The sequence below is a fragment of the Pseudophryne corroboree genome, chromosome 8, assembly GCF_028390025.1.
Source record: "Pseudophryne corroboree isolate aPseCor3 chromosome 8, aPseCor3.hap2, whole genome shotgun sequence".
NCBI lineage: Eukaryota > Metazoa > Chordata > Amphibia > Anura > Myobatrachidae > Pseudophryne > Pseudophryne corroboree.
The window spans coordinates 288,625,323-288,642,379 of record NC_086451.1 but is presented as its reverse complement, the minus strand read 5'-3'; the positions used below and the strand labels follow the sequence as shown (position 1 = coordinate 288,642,379).

The window sequence follows — 17,057 nt, the reverse complement described above, 5'->3', positions numbered from 1 at the left end:
CATGTTTATACAATACAAAAATACATCATTATTGGATTCATGTGAAACACAGTAAAGCATAGGACACAGCCTGGCTCCAGCTCTAGTAAAAGTAGGGCCTCCTCCAAGATGTTATATCTATGAAAATGCCAGTCCCCATAGAATGATTGGGCTTCTGCTTTTCTGTTAGGCTGTCTGATGAGGATAGAGCTTTTTACTGGGTTACAATATTTACAGGTACAGATAGAAGCTGCCAAGTCAGTAGTACTGTTCATGGAAAAAAAGCCTTTATCTAACATGGTCCAGTAGTCATCCTACAACACTCAGCAGGTTCTTGCATGCAGGGCTGCAGATTTATTAGACACAGCTGGTAAGCCTTAGTCTGACGAAGCTTATGACAACATAGTGAAGCAATGTGTTGTGTACTCTACTAAAACATTACATAATATCACAATATAAGTGGTATAACATTAAAAAAAAAGATGTATATGAACGCAGATCAGTTCTTTAAATGAGATACAGTTTTAAACAATACGAAAAGTCTGTTAGAGCATTATTCATATATTTGGACACACTGATCCACATGATGGGTTGCACAGGTACTTACGGGTAAACCTGGGAGACCTGGTAGTCCAGGATCACCTTTTTGTCCAAGCTGTGATATAGAAAGGATTTCTCCTGGCTCCCCCTAGAGGAAAAATGGCATTACAATGTAGCCTGGCTTAAGTACTCAAAATGTTTACAAATGACCTCTAGTGGCAGAAATATAAACTGCAACTGAAGCTAATGTTATGGCAGTCTATGGTTTCTGACAAATTGTCAGTGTCAGTTGGCAACACTCAGAGGTAGAACTCTGGGAGGCAACGGAGTCAGCTGCCGCCGGGCTCCTGCTTTGAAGGGGGGCACCTCTCCTCCTGTTCCGTGTGTTCAGTGACATTAATCAATTAAGTTAATTGACAGCAGCCGGTATCTCTTTCGTAGCCGACTTCCCCACTAGTCACTGCACATTACAAATCACACCCTCTTTATTATAGATACACTGGAAGCAGACATCTTACTGATGAAGCTATTTGCTCCTATAAAGGAAACATGAGAATTCTAACTATATGAAGTTATTTCTCTGACAATTACACATAACTTCATATAGTTAGAAATAATTCTCATACTTCCTATGCAAGATATCTCCATCAGTAAGGTGCATGCTACCAGTGTAAAAGGTTGTGGGTTCTAATCCTGGATATGACACTTGCAAATTAATTGTCAGAGAAATAATCAGCATTGTGAGTGACTGAGCAGATCTATGTAGTGTGGTTGGACCCCTACATAGATCTGCCTAGTTGCAACAGTTTTGTAGTAGCTTCATATAGTTAGAATTAGAGATGAGTGGGTTCGGTTTTACTCGGTGTTACTCGGATCTCAAAACGGCATCTTATTGGCTCACGGATGATATATGGGGGGGGCACCAATATTTTTCTTGCCTCCGGGCAACTGGGATAAACTTACGCCACTGGCACCACTATCTGTCTCAGGTTAAGTGACAAGAAAAGATGTGTGTAATTTTATTTCTACTGTAAGCAAATATCTCATAGTGAGTCACTATTTTGGAAAATTACCATATTGCTAAAAATATGGGCATTGCCCACAATATATTAATTATAAGTGATCATTTTCTTAGACTTTTTCTTACTCTGGCAAAATTCTAAACTATTAAGTAAATAATCACTTTTATATTTTACAATACAGCTTGTTTAACTCAGTAATGATAAGTCAACGGTATTTAATATATATTTGCTTTTGCAATTAAATGGCAGGGTAGATTTTTTTTATTTTCTGGATTTTGTCAATATATGAAGTTGCAAACATGTTTTATAACTTTATACCAGGCAAAAATAAAATGATTCTGTTTCTTAGAAAACAACAAATCACTCCAATTTTGTTTTCATATATGACACAAGAATGCATTGCCACCTAGTGATGTACTTGATGATCAGAATGAGTCCTAGATATGGAATAACTTTCACTGCCTGGATATACAGTATAGGGGAGTTTACAAGAAACTTCCAGAAGTCAAACAATCAGTCAATTCGATCTGCAATGAACGAGAACTCAAAAAATGGTATGTAACTTCAAATTGTGTGGGTAGAAAGAATAAAACTGTGCCTCTCATCTTGCATTGGTGTTTCCATTACTTTGGTTCTGTAACAAAGGGCGTACATACATAATTCATGTATGTACACAAATAGATTTGCAATATAGGATTCAGAACTACTAATCTTAAGCCCAGTACCCACGGGCCGATGCAGTAGAGATGTGTGCTGAGCGGTTCAGCACAGCGCGATCTGTGCTGAGCGTGCGGGGGGAGACGGGGGGGCCGCTCATTTCACCCAGCGGGTGAAGTGAGCGACCCGCTAGATTGGCCTGCATGCAGGCCAATCTAGCAGCAGCGATAGCGATGTGCGGGGCCGCGCATCGCTATCGCCGAGGGGGCTACACACGGAGCGATCATGCCGATATTCTAAGCAATCTAGTCAGATTGCTTAGAATATCGCTCCGTGAGTACCCCCCTTTAGTAAGTAAAGCTGCCACCCAGGAAAGATGACAGACGCCCACCAAAGCCATCACAAACTCATTCGCAACTGTGTACACATACTATATGTAAGAACGAGGAACACGGACTGCTACTGTTGCCCTATAGCTACACAGACTGGCTGCAGCAGTTGTGACACTGTCGCCATGACGTCTCTCCCATAGCGCACATCCGCACACACTGCGGCTTCCGGCTGCGCTTAGGGGGAAAGAGTCGGCACCTGCTGCTAACACAGTCTCAGCGGGCGCCCGGTATTTCACAAGGTTAGGTGAGCCGGAGGAGGCGGAACTGTGTTCCGTCTCCAACTGGAACTGGCAGAACGCAGTTCCGCCCCTTTCCGGCTCACTTTAACCTCTTGTCACACATAGGGGCCTAATTCAGATGCGGTCACAAATTGGTTATTATACGAAACTCGATCAATGTTTTCTTACTGTGCATGCATCTGAGCCAAAGTGCGCACATGCAGCAAGTGAATTGCGATGTCTGTCGCACCAGGAATTAGTCGCAAAGTGTGTGACAGGAAGACAGCGTTTGGGGGTGGTAATGGGGAGTGATTGGGTAACCGCAGGCATATCATTGCCATTCAGACGAAGTTTTGTGGGCGAGCATAAATTCTCAGTTGCGATCTTGCTTGCTACTGGAGAGCCTTCTGCGTCCAGGGAGAGCAGCTCAGTCTGCGTGTCCTCAGAAGCACTCATAATTCGATTTGCGATGATGGTACCGATATATCAACAGTTATATGCCGTGGGATGGAAATTATGCAATAGCAGTGGGCATCTCTATGCTTAAGTTAGCTTAAGCATATAATCGTAATTGCATACGGCAAAAGATAGCAGCAGCAGCATCTGAATTATGTCCATACTATAAGATGCTGCATACAATGTGGGGCATAAAATAAACAAAATTGTAAGTACATAGCATTTCAGGGATGCTGTAGGCACATATCAAAATCTGCAGCTTTTAGTGTACCTGACCCTCACTCCCCCATTCACTGTTTTCACAGGGTAGAATAAAAGTAGTTGCTACGATTGACTGAACCTGTACCTCTATTTCTCTATCTTGCCCATGTACCTCTATTTCTCTATCTTGCCCAAACCGCCCTACACACATAGGGGGTAATTCCAAGTTGATCGCAGCAGGAATTTTGTTAGCAGTTGGGCAAAACCATGTGCACTGCAGGGGAGGCAGATATAACATGTGCAGAGAGAGTTAGATTTGGGTGGGTTATTTTGTTTCTGTGCATGGTAAATACTGGCTGCTTTTTTTTACACTGCAAATTAGATTGCAGATTGAACACACCACACCCAAATCTAACTCTCTCTGCACATGTTAAATCTGCCTCCCCTGCAGTGCACATGGTTTTGCCCAACTGCTAACAAAATTCCTGCTGCGATCAACTTGGAATTACCCCCATATTACTATCATTAAGGACTGTTATCAAAACTGTGCAAGCTTACTTATATATGGTTCTTTTCAAACTATGGAACAATATGATGTTATACAGACTGAGCCTGCATCGGAGGCGGGGGCAAGCGGCGTACCTAGGCGTGTATAGACCTGTATACTGATCCACTGACACAGTATCTACTTGTAACATCTTTAACCGCTGTGAGTCTTTGAATGTATTATTTGTGAGGCCAGATGCTGAAATTCAAGATTAAAACTCCCCTTACGTTTACGTCTTAGGGGTATATTCAGTTACAGTCGGAAGTTCCGACAGGGCTGAAAGACGGCACTTTCCACAATAATCGGAACTTTCCAACACTTCAATATTCAATCGACGTGCGATTTTTCCGCCCTGTCAGAACTTCCGACATGTCGAAAAAATAGGATTTTGGTACTTACCAGGTAAATCCTTTTCTTTGAATCCATAGGGGGCACTGGAGTACTCTTGGGATATGGACGGCTTAGCAGAAACAAAGGCACTGAATATTTAAATTTAGAACTCTCCACCCCTCCATATCCCAGAGTACCTCAGTGTAGTATCTCAGTGTTTTTTACTGAGCCGAACAGGAACTATAGAGACGAGGTTGACAATGGAGAATTCCTATAACATAACGGACAACAACAAAGTTGACACATAACGTTACTGCCAACGAAACAGTTGACACCATAACCGATAGAACTTTATAATTTGAACCAGTCGGTGAAAATGTGTTACCATAAGATCCCCTGAGCTTAATACAACCCAGGTAAAACTGCTCTGGGTGGGCGTCCAGTGCCCCCTATGGATTCAAAGAAAAGGATTTACCTGGTAAGTACCAAAATCCTATTTTCTTTTTCATCCACTAGGGGTCACTGGAGTACTCTTGGGACGTACCAAAGCTTCCCCCGTGGGCGGGAGAGCTGTTTGACACCTGTAACACTAGGCGGCCAAAGCTAGCTGCTGATGCCGCAAACGTATCAAACTTGTAAAAGCGCACAAACGTGTGCACTGAAGACCATGTAGCCGCACGGTCAAGCTGTGTTGTAGAAGCTCCACGACCAGCTGGCCATGACGTTCCCACAGAACCTGTGGGATGAGCTTTTACTGATGTAGGCGACTGCAACTTAGCCTTAAGGTAAGCCTGACGTATAGTCAGTTTTATCCATCTGGATAAGGTCTGCTAAGAAGCTGGCCAACCCCACTTGGCAGCATCATAGAGAACAAACAACGTATCCGTATTACGAACTGTAGACGTTCGGGACATATAAACGTGTAATGCGCGTACCACATTCAGAATTCTAGAATGTACTGTCAACACAGGAACCACTATTGGTTGATTGATGTGAAAAGATGACACTAGCTTTGGTAAGAAATCGGAAATCGTCCGAAATTAAGCTCTGTCATCAGGAAACACCAAATACGGTGGCTTGCAAGACAAGGCACCCAAATTTGAAAAACGCCTTGCCGAAGCTAAGGCTAGAAGAAAAAACGTTTTCCAAGTCAGAAACTTAATATCCACTTGCTGTAAGGGTTCAAAATATGAAGACTGTAAGAAATCTGAACCCAAATTCAAGTCCCATGGCGCTGTAAGTGGGATAAATGGAGGCTGTACTCTGAGGACACCCTGCAGAAAAATGTGTACCGACGGCAATGGAGCCAATCGTCTTTGAAAATAAATTGACAACACAGATTCCTGCACCTTCAGTGTAGATAAACGCAGTCCTCCATCCAACCCCGTCTGTAAAAATAACAGCATACGGGTACTTGAAAAATGATGTCGGAAACTTCCAAGCTTCACACCAACCTATATAGGCACGCCAAATTCTGTAATAATGAGCTGCCGTAACCGCTTCCTAGCTCGTAACATGGTTGGTATAACCGATACTGTAATGCCCTCTCTTTCTTCTGAAGAGGGCGGTCTCAACAACCACCTCGTCAACCGCAGCCGCGCTAAAAAGGGGTAAAAGAACGGCCCCTGTTGTAACGGGTTGGACGTAGTATGAGCGGCCAAGGATCGTCTGCGAGTAGTCCTCGGAGATTCGAGAACCAAACTCTCCGAGACCCATGAGATATCACTAGTATGACTGTGACGGACTCTCTTATGATCCGTTTTAGCAACGGAGAAAACAACGGAAAACGGTGGAAACAGATACACGAGGCTGTACGGCCACGCGATTGTGAGAGCATCCACCGCCACTGTAATTGTGGCGAGATCCCATCATGTCCACCTGAGGGTAACCCCACCTGTGGACCAACCTGTGAAACACCTCTGGATTTAATGCCCAGTCTCCTGGATGAAAATCCCGACGGCTGAGATCATCTGTCTAACAGATGTCCACTCCCGGAATGAACCCAGTCTACAATATCACCTTGTGGTATTCTGGGCAATTGAGGATTCGAGCTACTTCCCGCATTGCCATGCGGCTTCTCGTTCCTCCCTGGTTGTTGTGTATGCGACTGCCGTCGCGTTGTGTGACTGGCCTTGGACAGTCTGAGAGCGAAGCATGTAGTGCATAGTAAATTGCACGGAGTTCCAGGACCTTTATAGACAGCAATCTGTCGTGATCCGTTTAGAAACCCTGTCGCTGACCATTTTAACTACAACTCCCCAACCTCTGAGACTCTCGCCCAGAGTAGAGACACCCTCGCCCCCCTGTGGGATACGCGAGTGAAAACCTCCGAACTGAAGCGCTTCGAAAGCCCATCATTGTTCCTAATAGGCGAATACACCAATGTACCGATAGTGTGCGTGGCTTGAGCACTAATTGTACCAGATGGTATATAATCTGTTCTTTCTGGTGTAGTAGGTAAATTCTTTGATTTACCGTATCTGGAATCATACCTAGGAATTGAAGTCGTTGAGACGGAATTAGATGCGATTGTTTTTGAACTTGACACTGCAACCGTGGTGTACGTTAGCAGCGCAAGTCGGAGGAGCATCTGTTGAGACGGAGCTCTTATGAGCAGATCGTCTAAGTATGGAACGATTGTCACTGCCAGGGATCCGAGATGAGCTATCATCACAAACATCACTTTGGTGAATACCCGAGGCGCTGAGAAGAGGCCAAACGATAGAACCTGAAACGGTTAATGGTTGTGGCGTATTGCAAAACGCAAGAACCTGTGATGAGGTGACCAAACCGGAATGTGTAAGTACGCATCCTGGAGATCAAACACAATCATGCAATCTTGTGGCTCCAAAAATGCAAATACTAACCGCAGAAAATCCATCTTCAATCTGTAGTAAGTGACTTGCTGATTGAGACTGCGACGGAGCCCTCCGGCTTCGGTACCACAAACAGATGGGAATAATAACCCTGACTTTGTTGGTGTACCAGGCTTGGAAATAAAAACTGCTGAAACCAGCAGAGACTGAATGGCAACCTGCCAAAACGCCTTATTTCGTCCGACAGAGGCAGTCCTGTCTTTTACCCTAAATAGCGGATACATCCATGAGTGGATGGCTGGAAACCCGGCAAATGTAACGTGTAAAGGCGCACTCCCACAATTGGAAATTCGAGATGGGCTGAGAGCCCGTCAAGCCACTGGCTTGTTGTGACTTTAGCGCCCTGGCGTTACAAGGCGTGACTGTTTTTGTATCACAGCCTTGAAAAGACTGAAGTCTAAAAGCTTTAAACGCCGGACCAGAGTATTTCCGGCTTGATACCGGAGGAGGCCATTTTGTCCAATTTAGGACCAAACAACTTCTGGCCTTGTCGTGCTGAAACTAGCGACGATGAAAAACGAGAAGCAAGGTAACAGGCGGCAGCAGACGCTGTACCGAGATACTCAGCAGCTTCTCATTAACGATAAGTATAACGTGATCGTCATTGTTCCCATACACAGAGCGCCCTAGTGACCCAAATGTATCTTGGGTGTTTATAAGGTTTGACACAGACGAATTCACCCATGGCGGATTCTCCAATTTAGATGTCACTGTGTGGAAACGGGTAAATAGCCTTAAATCTTAGTAAAATATCCTAAATAAGAAACCCATTGAAGATCTGTCGTTTAGTAAATACAACGGATTAGATGTTAGAGGCTTCTTATTCTCTGTAAATTTGGATGTTAGAGCCTCCTTATTCTCTGTAAATTTCAGAGACTGACTCACTGGTCATTAGCAATGTATGGTTGTCAAAACCCGCACTATCTGACTGTCTAATGTGCCCTCCTCACTCGTATTTTGCGCTGTGAGGTTTGCCATAGAATTGTCAGGACTGCAACATAGAAGAAATGTTTAAATTATAAGACCAGTTAAATTAACACCCTGGTATCCAAAGTTAAATTGGACTGAGACTCCTCCGTTAAAGCTGGCGGAGTAACTTCCGAGACTCCGATGTTACCGCTCCTGTCGAGCGGAGTCAATTTGAATTGCTAATGCTTAACATAGGATCTGGGAATGAACCGGCTTCCGGAGTGGAAACCTACAAAACATACTGAACATGTGGTAGATTTATGTCCAGACATTGTTTAAAAGCCTTTTTAGTCTGTGCTGGAGCCTTACTCCTTATGCCGACAGACAACACAATAGGCAAAGTACAGACACTTGCACGACTTAGTAAAATGATTACTTAAGGTGTGTAATATATATCTATCTATTTATGGCCGAAATGCAGTTCACATGGCCAGCCTATGTGAAACCTGAACCAAACTTCCCACTAACACCCCTGCGCCTCCGGTGGAGTAGTGATGTAGGGCAGGAATGTTCTGGAATTACAAACTGGAAGAAACAGGAAGCATGGTTAAAATGGCCGCCATGCTTACACTGATAATCACAGTTACAATTGCTACAGTGTTAACATAGGCTGAATAGCCTATTATACAGTGAAAATCACAAGCAGGTTACAATACATGCTGTAGTGTTAATATAGGCTCAATAGCCTATTATACAGTGATAATCACAGGCAGACCACAATACATGCTGTAGTGTTAATATAGGCTCAATAGCCTATTATACAGTGATAATCACAGGCAGACCACAATACATGCTGTAGTGTTAATATAGGCTCAATAGTCTTTTACACAGTGAAAATCACATCTACAATACATGGATCCAGTATTAATATAGGCTCACTAGCCTATCACACATTAACTCTGCCTGCTGTTAATAAAGATATGGCAGCCCTTTACATTCCCTTGCCGCTGTAATCAGCCAGATTCCCCCCCCCCCCTTCCCCCTGTACTCCCTGTAGCGCTGTGTCTCAGCGGGGAGCGCCGGGAAGTTGCAGGGAGGCGAGGGACACTTCTTGCCGAGCAGCGGAGGTCGGCTGGCCGGAGCGGCGCGTAGCGGCTTCCGGCGTCGCTAGCCGAGCTGCGGCGGTTCTCCCCCTCTCAGCGCTGGCACCATGACGGAGCGTCTGGGCGGGCGGACGGTGCTGGGGCGGACGGACGGAGCGGCTGGGCGGCCGGACGGAGCGAAGCGGCTGGGGCGGGCGGCTGTATGAGCGGCGGCAGCATTACAACAGTGACCCCACACAGCGGGGCGGCAGCCTGCGCTGACCGCCCCGTTTCCCCAGCATACCTTGTAGGGAGGCCTGCGACGGGCTTCTTAGCTCCTCTTCCGGTCATTGCTGCGACGGGGCTTCTATTTGTAAGCTCCGTCCAGCCCTTCAGGTCATGGCTGCGACGGGGCTTCTATCTGTAAGCCCCGTCCAGCTGTTGCAGGAGACAGTGGGCTGCCTGTGGCTGTGAGGGTGCTCTTTGTGAGGACCGACACGCCATGCGCTGTCCGTGCAGCGGCACAATCCCGGACCCATGTTTTTCCAGAAACTGGGAAGGGATGTGCTAAGTGAAAAAATAAGAATTTACTTACCGATAATTCTATTTCTCGTAGTCCGTAGTGGATGCTGGGGACTCCGTAAGGACCATGGGGAATAGCAGCTCCGCAGGAGACTGGGCACATCTAAAGAAAGCTTTAGGACTATCTGGTGTGCACTGGCTCCTCCCCCTATGACCCTCCTCCAAGCCTCAGTTAGGATACTGTGCCCGGACGAGCGTACACAATAAGGAAGGATTTTGAATCCCGGGTAAGACTCATTACCAGCCACACCAATCACACTGTACAACTTGTGATCTGAACCCAGTTAACAGCATGATAACAGAGGAGCCTCTAGAAAAGATGGCTCACTACAGCAATAACCCGATTTTTTGGCAACAATAACTATGTACCAGTATTGCAGACAATCCGCACTTGGGATGGGCGCCCAGCATCCACTACGGACTACGAGAAATAGAATTATCGGTAAGTAAATTCTTATTTTCTCTAACGTCCTAAGTGGATGCTGGGGACTCCGTAAGGACCATGGGGATTATACCAAAACTCCCAAACGGGCGGGAGAGTGCGGATGACTCTGCAGCACCAATTGAGAGAACTCCAGGTCCTCCTCAGCCAGGGTATCAATTTTGTAGAATTTTACAAACGTATTTGCTCCTGACCAAGTAGCTGCTCGGCAAAGTTGTAAAGCCGAGACCCCTCGGGCAGCCGCCCTAGATGAGCCCACCTTCCTTGTGGAGTGGGCATTTACAGATTTTTGGCTGTGGCAGGCCTGCCACAGAATGTGCAAGCTGAATTGTACTACAAATCCAACGAGCAATAGTCTGCTTAGAAGCAGGAGCACCCAGCTTGTTGGGTGCATACAGGATAAACAGCGAGTCAGATTTTCTGACTCCAGCCGTCCTGGAAACATATATTTTCAGGGCCCTGACAACGTCTAGCAACTTGGAGTCCTCCAAGTCCCTAGTAGCCGCAGGCACCACAATAGGTTGGTTCAGGTGAAACGCTGAAACCACCTTAGGGAGAAACTGAGGACGAGTCCTCAATTCCGCCCTGTCCGAATGGAAAATCAGATAAGGGCTTTTACAGGATAAAGCCGCCAATTCTGACACGCGCCTGGCCCAGGCCAGGGCCAACAGCATGACCACTTTCCATGTGAGATATTTTAACTCCACAGATTTAAGTGGTTCAAACCAATGTGACTTTTGGAACCCAAAAAACTACATTGAGATCCCAAAGTGCCACTGGAGGCACAAAAGGAGGCTGTATATGCAGTACCCCTTTTACAAACGTCTGAACTTCAGGGACTGAAGCTAGTTCTTTTTGGAAGAAAATTGACAGGGCCGAAATTTGAACCTTAATGGACCCCAATTTCAGGCCCATAGACACTCCTGTTTGCAGGAAATGTAGGAATCGACCCAGTTGAATTTCCTCCGTCGGGCCTTACTGGCCTCGCACCACGCAACATATTTTCGCCAAATGCGGTGATAATGTTTTGCGGTTACATCCTTCCTGGCTTTGATCAGGATAGGGATGACTTCATCCGGAATGCCTTTTTTCCTTCAGGATCCGGCATTCAACCGCCATGCCGTCAAACGCAGCCGCGGTAAGTCTTGGAACAGACAGGGTCCTTGTTGGAGCAGGTCCCTTCTTAGAGGTAGAGGCCACGGATCCTCCGTGAGCATCTCTTGAAGTTCCGGTTACCAAGTCCTTCTTGGCCAATCCGGAGCCACGAATATAGTGCTTACTCCTCTCCATCTTATCAATCTCAGTACCTTGGGTATGAGAGGCAGAGGAGGGAACACATACACTGACTGGTACACCCACGGTGTTACCAGAGCGTCTACAGCTATTGCCTGAGGGTCCCTTGACCTGGCGCAATACCTGTCGAGTTTTTCCCAACGGTTTATAATCATGTGGAAGACTTCTGGGTGAAGTCCCCACTCTCCCGGGTGGAGGTCGTGCTGAGGAAGTCTGCTTCCCAGTTGTCCACTCCCGGAATGAATACTGCTGACAGTGCTATCACATGATTTTCCGCCCAGCGAAGAATCCTTGCAGCTTCTGCCATTGCCCTCCTGCTTCTTGTGCCACCCTGTCTGTTTACGTGGGTGACTGCCGTGATGTTGTCCGACTGGATCAACACCGGCTGACCTTGAAGCAGAGGTCTTGCTAAGCTTAGAGCATTGTAAATGGCCCTTAGCTTCAGGATATTTATGTGAAGTGATGTCTCCAGGCTTGACCATAAGCCCTGGATATTCCTTCCCTGTGTGACTGCTCCCCAGCCTCGCAGGCTGGCATCCGTGGTCACCAGGACCCAGTCCTGAATGCCGAATCTGCGGCCCTCTAGAAGATGAGCACTCTGCAACCACCACAGGAGGGACACCCTTGTCCTTGGTGACAGGGTTATCCGCTGATGCATCTGAAGATGCGACCCGGACCATTTGTCCAGCAGGTCCCACTGGAAAGTTCTTGCGTGGAATCTGCCGAATGGGATTGCTTCGTAGGAAGCCACCATTTTACCCAGAACCCTTGTGCATTGATGCACTGAGACTTGGCTCGGTTTTAGGAGGTTCCTGACTAGCTCGGATAACTCCCTGTCTTTCCCCTCCGGGAGAAACACCTTTTTCTGGACTGTGTCCAGGATCATCCCTAGGAACCGAAGACAAGTCGTCGGAACCAGCTGCGATTTTGGAATATTGAGAATCCAATCGTGCTGCCGCAACACTACCTGAGATAGTGCTACACCGACCTCCAACTGTTCCCTGGATCTTACCCTTATCAGGGAATCGTCCAAGTAAGGGATAACTAAAATTCCCTTACTTCGAAGGAATATCATCATTTCGGCCATTACCTTGGTAAAGACCCGGGGTGCCGTGGACCATCCATACGGCAGCGTCTGAACTGATAGTGACAGTTCTGTACCATAAACCTGAGGTATCCTTGGTGAGAAGGGTAAATTTTGACATGAAGGTAAGCATCCTTGATGTCCCGAGACATCATGTAGTCCCCTTCTTCCAGGTTCGCAATCACTGCTCTGAGTGACTCAATCTTGAATTTGAACCTCTGTATGTAAGTGTTCAAAGATTTTAGATTTAGAATCGGTCTCACCGAGCCGTCCGGCTTCGGTACCACAACAGTGTGGAATAATACCCCGTTCCCTGTTGCAGGAGGGGTACCTTGATTATCACCTGCTGGGAATACAGCTTGTGAATGGCTTCCAAAACTGTCTCCCTGTCAGAAGGAGACATCGGTAAAGCCGACTTTAGGAAAACGGCGAGGGGGAGACGTCTCGAATTCTAATTTGTACCCCTGAGATATCACCTGAAGGATCCAGGGGTCGACTTGCGAGTGAGCCCACTGCGCGCTGAAATTCATTGAGACGGGCCCCCCACCGTGCCTGATTCTGCTTGTAAAGCCCCAGCGTCATACTGAGGGCTTGGCAGAGGCGGGAGAGGGTTTCTGTTCCTGGGAACTGGCTGATTTCTGCAGCCTTTTTCCTCTCCCTGCCGTTTGGAATACGCATCACCTGACCACTGACGTGTCCATAACCCTCTACTGGTAGAAATGGACAACGCACTTAGACTTGATGCCAGTCGGCAAATATTCCGCTGTGCATCACGCATATATAGAAATGCATCTTTTAAATGCTCTATAGGCAAAAATATACTGTCCCTATCTAGGGTATCAATATTTTCAGTCAGGGAATCCGACCACGCCAACCCAGCACTGCACATCTAGGCTGAGGCGATTGCTGGTCGCAGTATAACACCAGTATGTGTGTAAATACATTTTAGGATACCCTCCTGCTTTCTATCAGCAGGATCCTTAAGGGCGGCCATCTCAGGAGAGGGTAGAGCCCTTACAAGCGTGTGAGCGCTTTATCCACCCTAGGGGGTGTTTCCCAACGCACCCTAACCTCTGGCGGGAAAGGATATAATGCCAATAACATTTTAGAAATTATCAGTTGTTATCGGGGGAAAACCACGCATCATCACACACCTCATTTAATTTCTCAGATTCAGGAAAACTACAGGTAGTTTTTCCTCACCGAACATAATACCCCTTTTTGGTGGTACTCGTATTATCAGAAATGTGTAAAACATTTTTCATTGCCTCAATCATGTAACGTGTGGCCCTACTGGAAGTCACATTTGTCTCTTCACCGTCGACACTGGAGTCAGTATCCGTGTCGGCGTTATATCTGCCATCTGAGGTAACGGGCGCTTTAGAGCCCCTGACGGCCTATGAGACGTCTGGACAGGCACAAGCTGAGTAGCCGGCTGTCTCATGTCAACCACTGTCTTTTATACAGAGCTGACACTGTCACGTAATTCCTTCCAACAGTTCATCCACTCAGGTGTCGACCCCCTAGGGGGTGACATCACTATTACAGGCAATCTGCTCTGTCTCCACATCATTTTTCTCCTCATACATGTCGACACAAACGTACCGACATACAGCACACACACAGGGAATGCTCTGATAGAGGACAGGACCCCACTAGCCCTTTGGGGAGACAGAGGGAGAGTTTGCCAGCACACACCAGAGCGCTATATATATACAGGGATAACCTTATATAAGTGTTTTTCCCCTTATAGCTGCTGTATTGTTAATACTGCGCCTAATTAGTGCCCCCCTCTCTTTTTTAACCCTTTCTGTAGTGTAGTGACTGCAGGGGAGAGCCAGGGGAGCTTCCCTCCAACTGAGCTGTGAGGGAAAATGGCGCCAGTGTGCTGAGGAGATAGGCTCCGCCCCTTTTTTGCGGACTTTTCTCCTGCTTTTTTATGGATTCTGGCAGGGGTTAAAATTCATCCATATAGCCCTGGGGGCTATATGTGATGTATTTTCGCCAGCCAAGGTGTTTTTATTGCTGCTCAGGGCGCCCCCCCCTAGCGCCCTGCACCCTCAGTGACCGAAGTGTGAAGTGTGCTGAGGAGCAATGGCGCACAGCTGCAGTGCTGTGCGCTACCTTGGTGAAGACAGGATGTCTTCTGCCGCCGATTTTCCGGACCTCTTCTGTCTTCTGGCTCTGTAAGGGGGCCGGCGGCGCGGTTCTGGGACCCATCCATGGCTGGGCCTGTGATCGTCCCTCTGGAGCTAATGTCCAGTAGCCTAAGAAGCCCAATCCACTCTGCACGCAGGTGAGTTCGCTTCTTCTCCCCTTAGTCCCTCGATGCAGTGAGCCTGTTGCCAGCAGGTCTCACTGAAAATAAAAAACCTAAACTAAAACTTTCACTAAGAAGCTCAGGAGAGCCCCTAGTGTGCACCCTTCTCGTTCGGGCACAGAGATCTAACTGAGGCTTGGAGGAGGGTCATAGGGGGAGGAGCCAGTGCACACCAGATAGTCCTAAAGCTTTCTTTAGTTGTGCCCAGTCTCCTGCGGAGCCGCTATTCCCCATGGTCCTTACGGAGTCCCCAGCATCCACTTAGGACGTTAGAGAAAAGTAAAAAGTAAAAGTAAAAATGAAAAATTAATAAAATCTTCCACCAAGTGTGGGATCTCCCCACAAGCCTTGTTAGTGCTGTGAGCACAGAAAAAATAAGATTTTACTTACCGATAAATCTATTTCTCGTAGTCCGTAGTGGATGCTGGGACTCCGTCAGGACCATGGGGAATAGCGGCTCCGCAGGAGACAGGGCACAAAATTTAAAAGTTTGACCACTAGGTGGTGTGTACTGGCTCCTCCCCCTATGACCCTCCTCCAAGCCTCAGTTAGGATACTGTGCCCGGACGAGCGTACACAATAAGGAAGGATTTTGAATCCCGGGTAAGACTCATACCAGCCACACCAATCACACCGTACAACTTGTGATCTGAACCCAGTTAACAGTATGACAAACGTAGAAGCCTCTGAACAGACGGCTCACAACAATAACAACCCGATTTTTTTGTAACAATAACTATGTACAAGTATTGCAGACAATCCGCACTTGGGATGGGCGCCCAGCATCCACTACGGACTACGAGAAATAGATTTATCGGTAAGTAAAATCTTATTTTCTCTGACGTCCTAGTGGATGCTGGGACTCCGTCAGGACCATGGGGATTATACCAAAGCTCCCAAACGGGCGGGAGAGTGCGGATGACTCTGCAGCACCGAATGAGATAACTCCAGGTCCTCCTTAGCCAGGGTATCAAATTTGTAGAATTTTACAAACGTGTTCTCCCCTGACCACGTAGCTGCTCGGCAGAGTTGTAATGCCGAGACCCCTCGGGCAGCCGCCCAAGATGAGCCCACCTTCCTTGTGGAATGGGCCTTGACAGATTTAGGCTGTGGCAGGCCTGCCACAGAATGTGCAAGTTGAATTGTGTTACAAATCCAACGAGCAATCGTCTGCTTAGAAGCAGGAGCACCCAGCTTGTTGGGTGCATACAGTATAAACAGCGAGTCAGATTTTCTGACTCCAGCCGTCCTTGAAATATATATTTTCAATGCTCTGACAACGTCCAGCAACTTGGAATCCTCCAAATCGCTAGTAGCCGCAGGCACCACAATAGGCTGGTTCAGGTGAAACGCTGAAACCACCTTAGGCAGAAAGTGAGGACGCGTCCGCAGTTCTGCCCTGTCCGAATGGAAAATCAGATATGGGCTTTTATACGATAAAGCCGCCAATTCTGACACTCTCCTGGCTGAAGCCAGGGCCAGTAGCATGGTTACTTTCCATGTAAGATATTTCAAATCCACCGATTTGAGTGGCTCAAACCAATGGGATTTGAGAAAATCCAAAACTACATTAAGATCCCACGGTGCCACTGGGGGCACAACCGGGGGCTGTATATGTAGTACTCCTTTTACAAAAGTCTGGACTTCAGGAACTGAAGCCAATTCTTTCTGGAAGAAAATCGACAGGGCCGAAATTTGAACCTTAATGGACCCTAATTTGAGGCCCATAGACAATCCTGTTTGCAGGAAATGTAGGAATCGACCCAGTTGAAATTCCTCCGTCGGGGCCTTCCTGGCCTCACACCACGCAACATATTTTCTCCAAATGCGGTGATAATGTTGTGCAGTCACCTCCTTCCTGGCTTTTACCAGGGTAGGGATGACCTCTTCCGGAATGCCTTTTTCCCTTAGGATTCGGCGTTCAACCGCCATGCCGTCAAACGCAGCCGCGGTAAGTCTTGGAATAGACACGGTCCCTGCTGAAGCAGGTCCCGTCTTAGAGGTAGAGGCCACGGATCTTCCGTGAGCATCTCCTGAAGTTCCGGGTACCAAGTTCTTCTTGGCCAATCCGGAGCCACGAGTATCGTTCTTACTCCCCTTTGCCGTATAATTCTCAGTACTTTTGGT

General features: G+C 47.1%; 1 protein-coding gene across 2 annotated transcripts in view; it reads right to left on the bottom strand.

Moving 5' to 3' along the window:
* COL4A5 (collagen type IV alpha 5 chain) overlaps nucleotides 1-17,057 on the bottom strand; it is a 364,692-nt gene that overhangs the window by 165,912 nt on the left and 181,723 nt on the right. For both annotated transcript variants that reach the window (XM_063937288.1, XM_063937287.1), the window contains exon 9: nucleotides 587-667. In XM_063937288.1, the coding sequence (XP_063793358.1) occupies nucleotides 587-667 (81 nt within the window). The remainder of the gene's footprint in view (nucleotides 1-586; nucleotides 668-17,057) is intronic.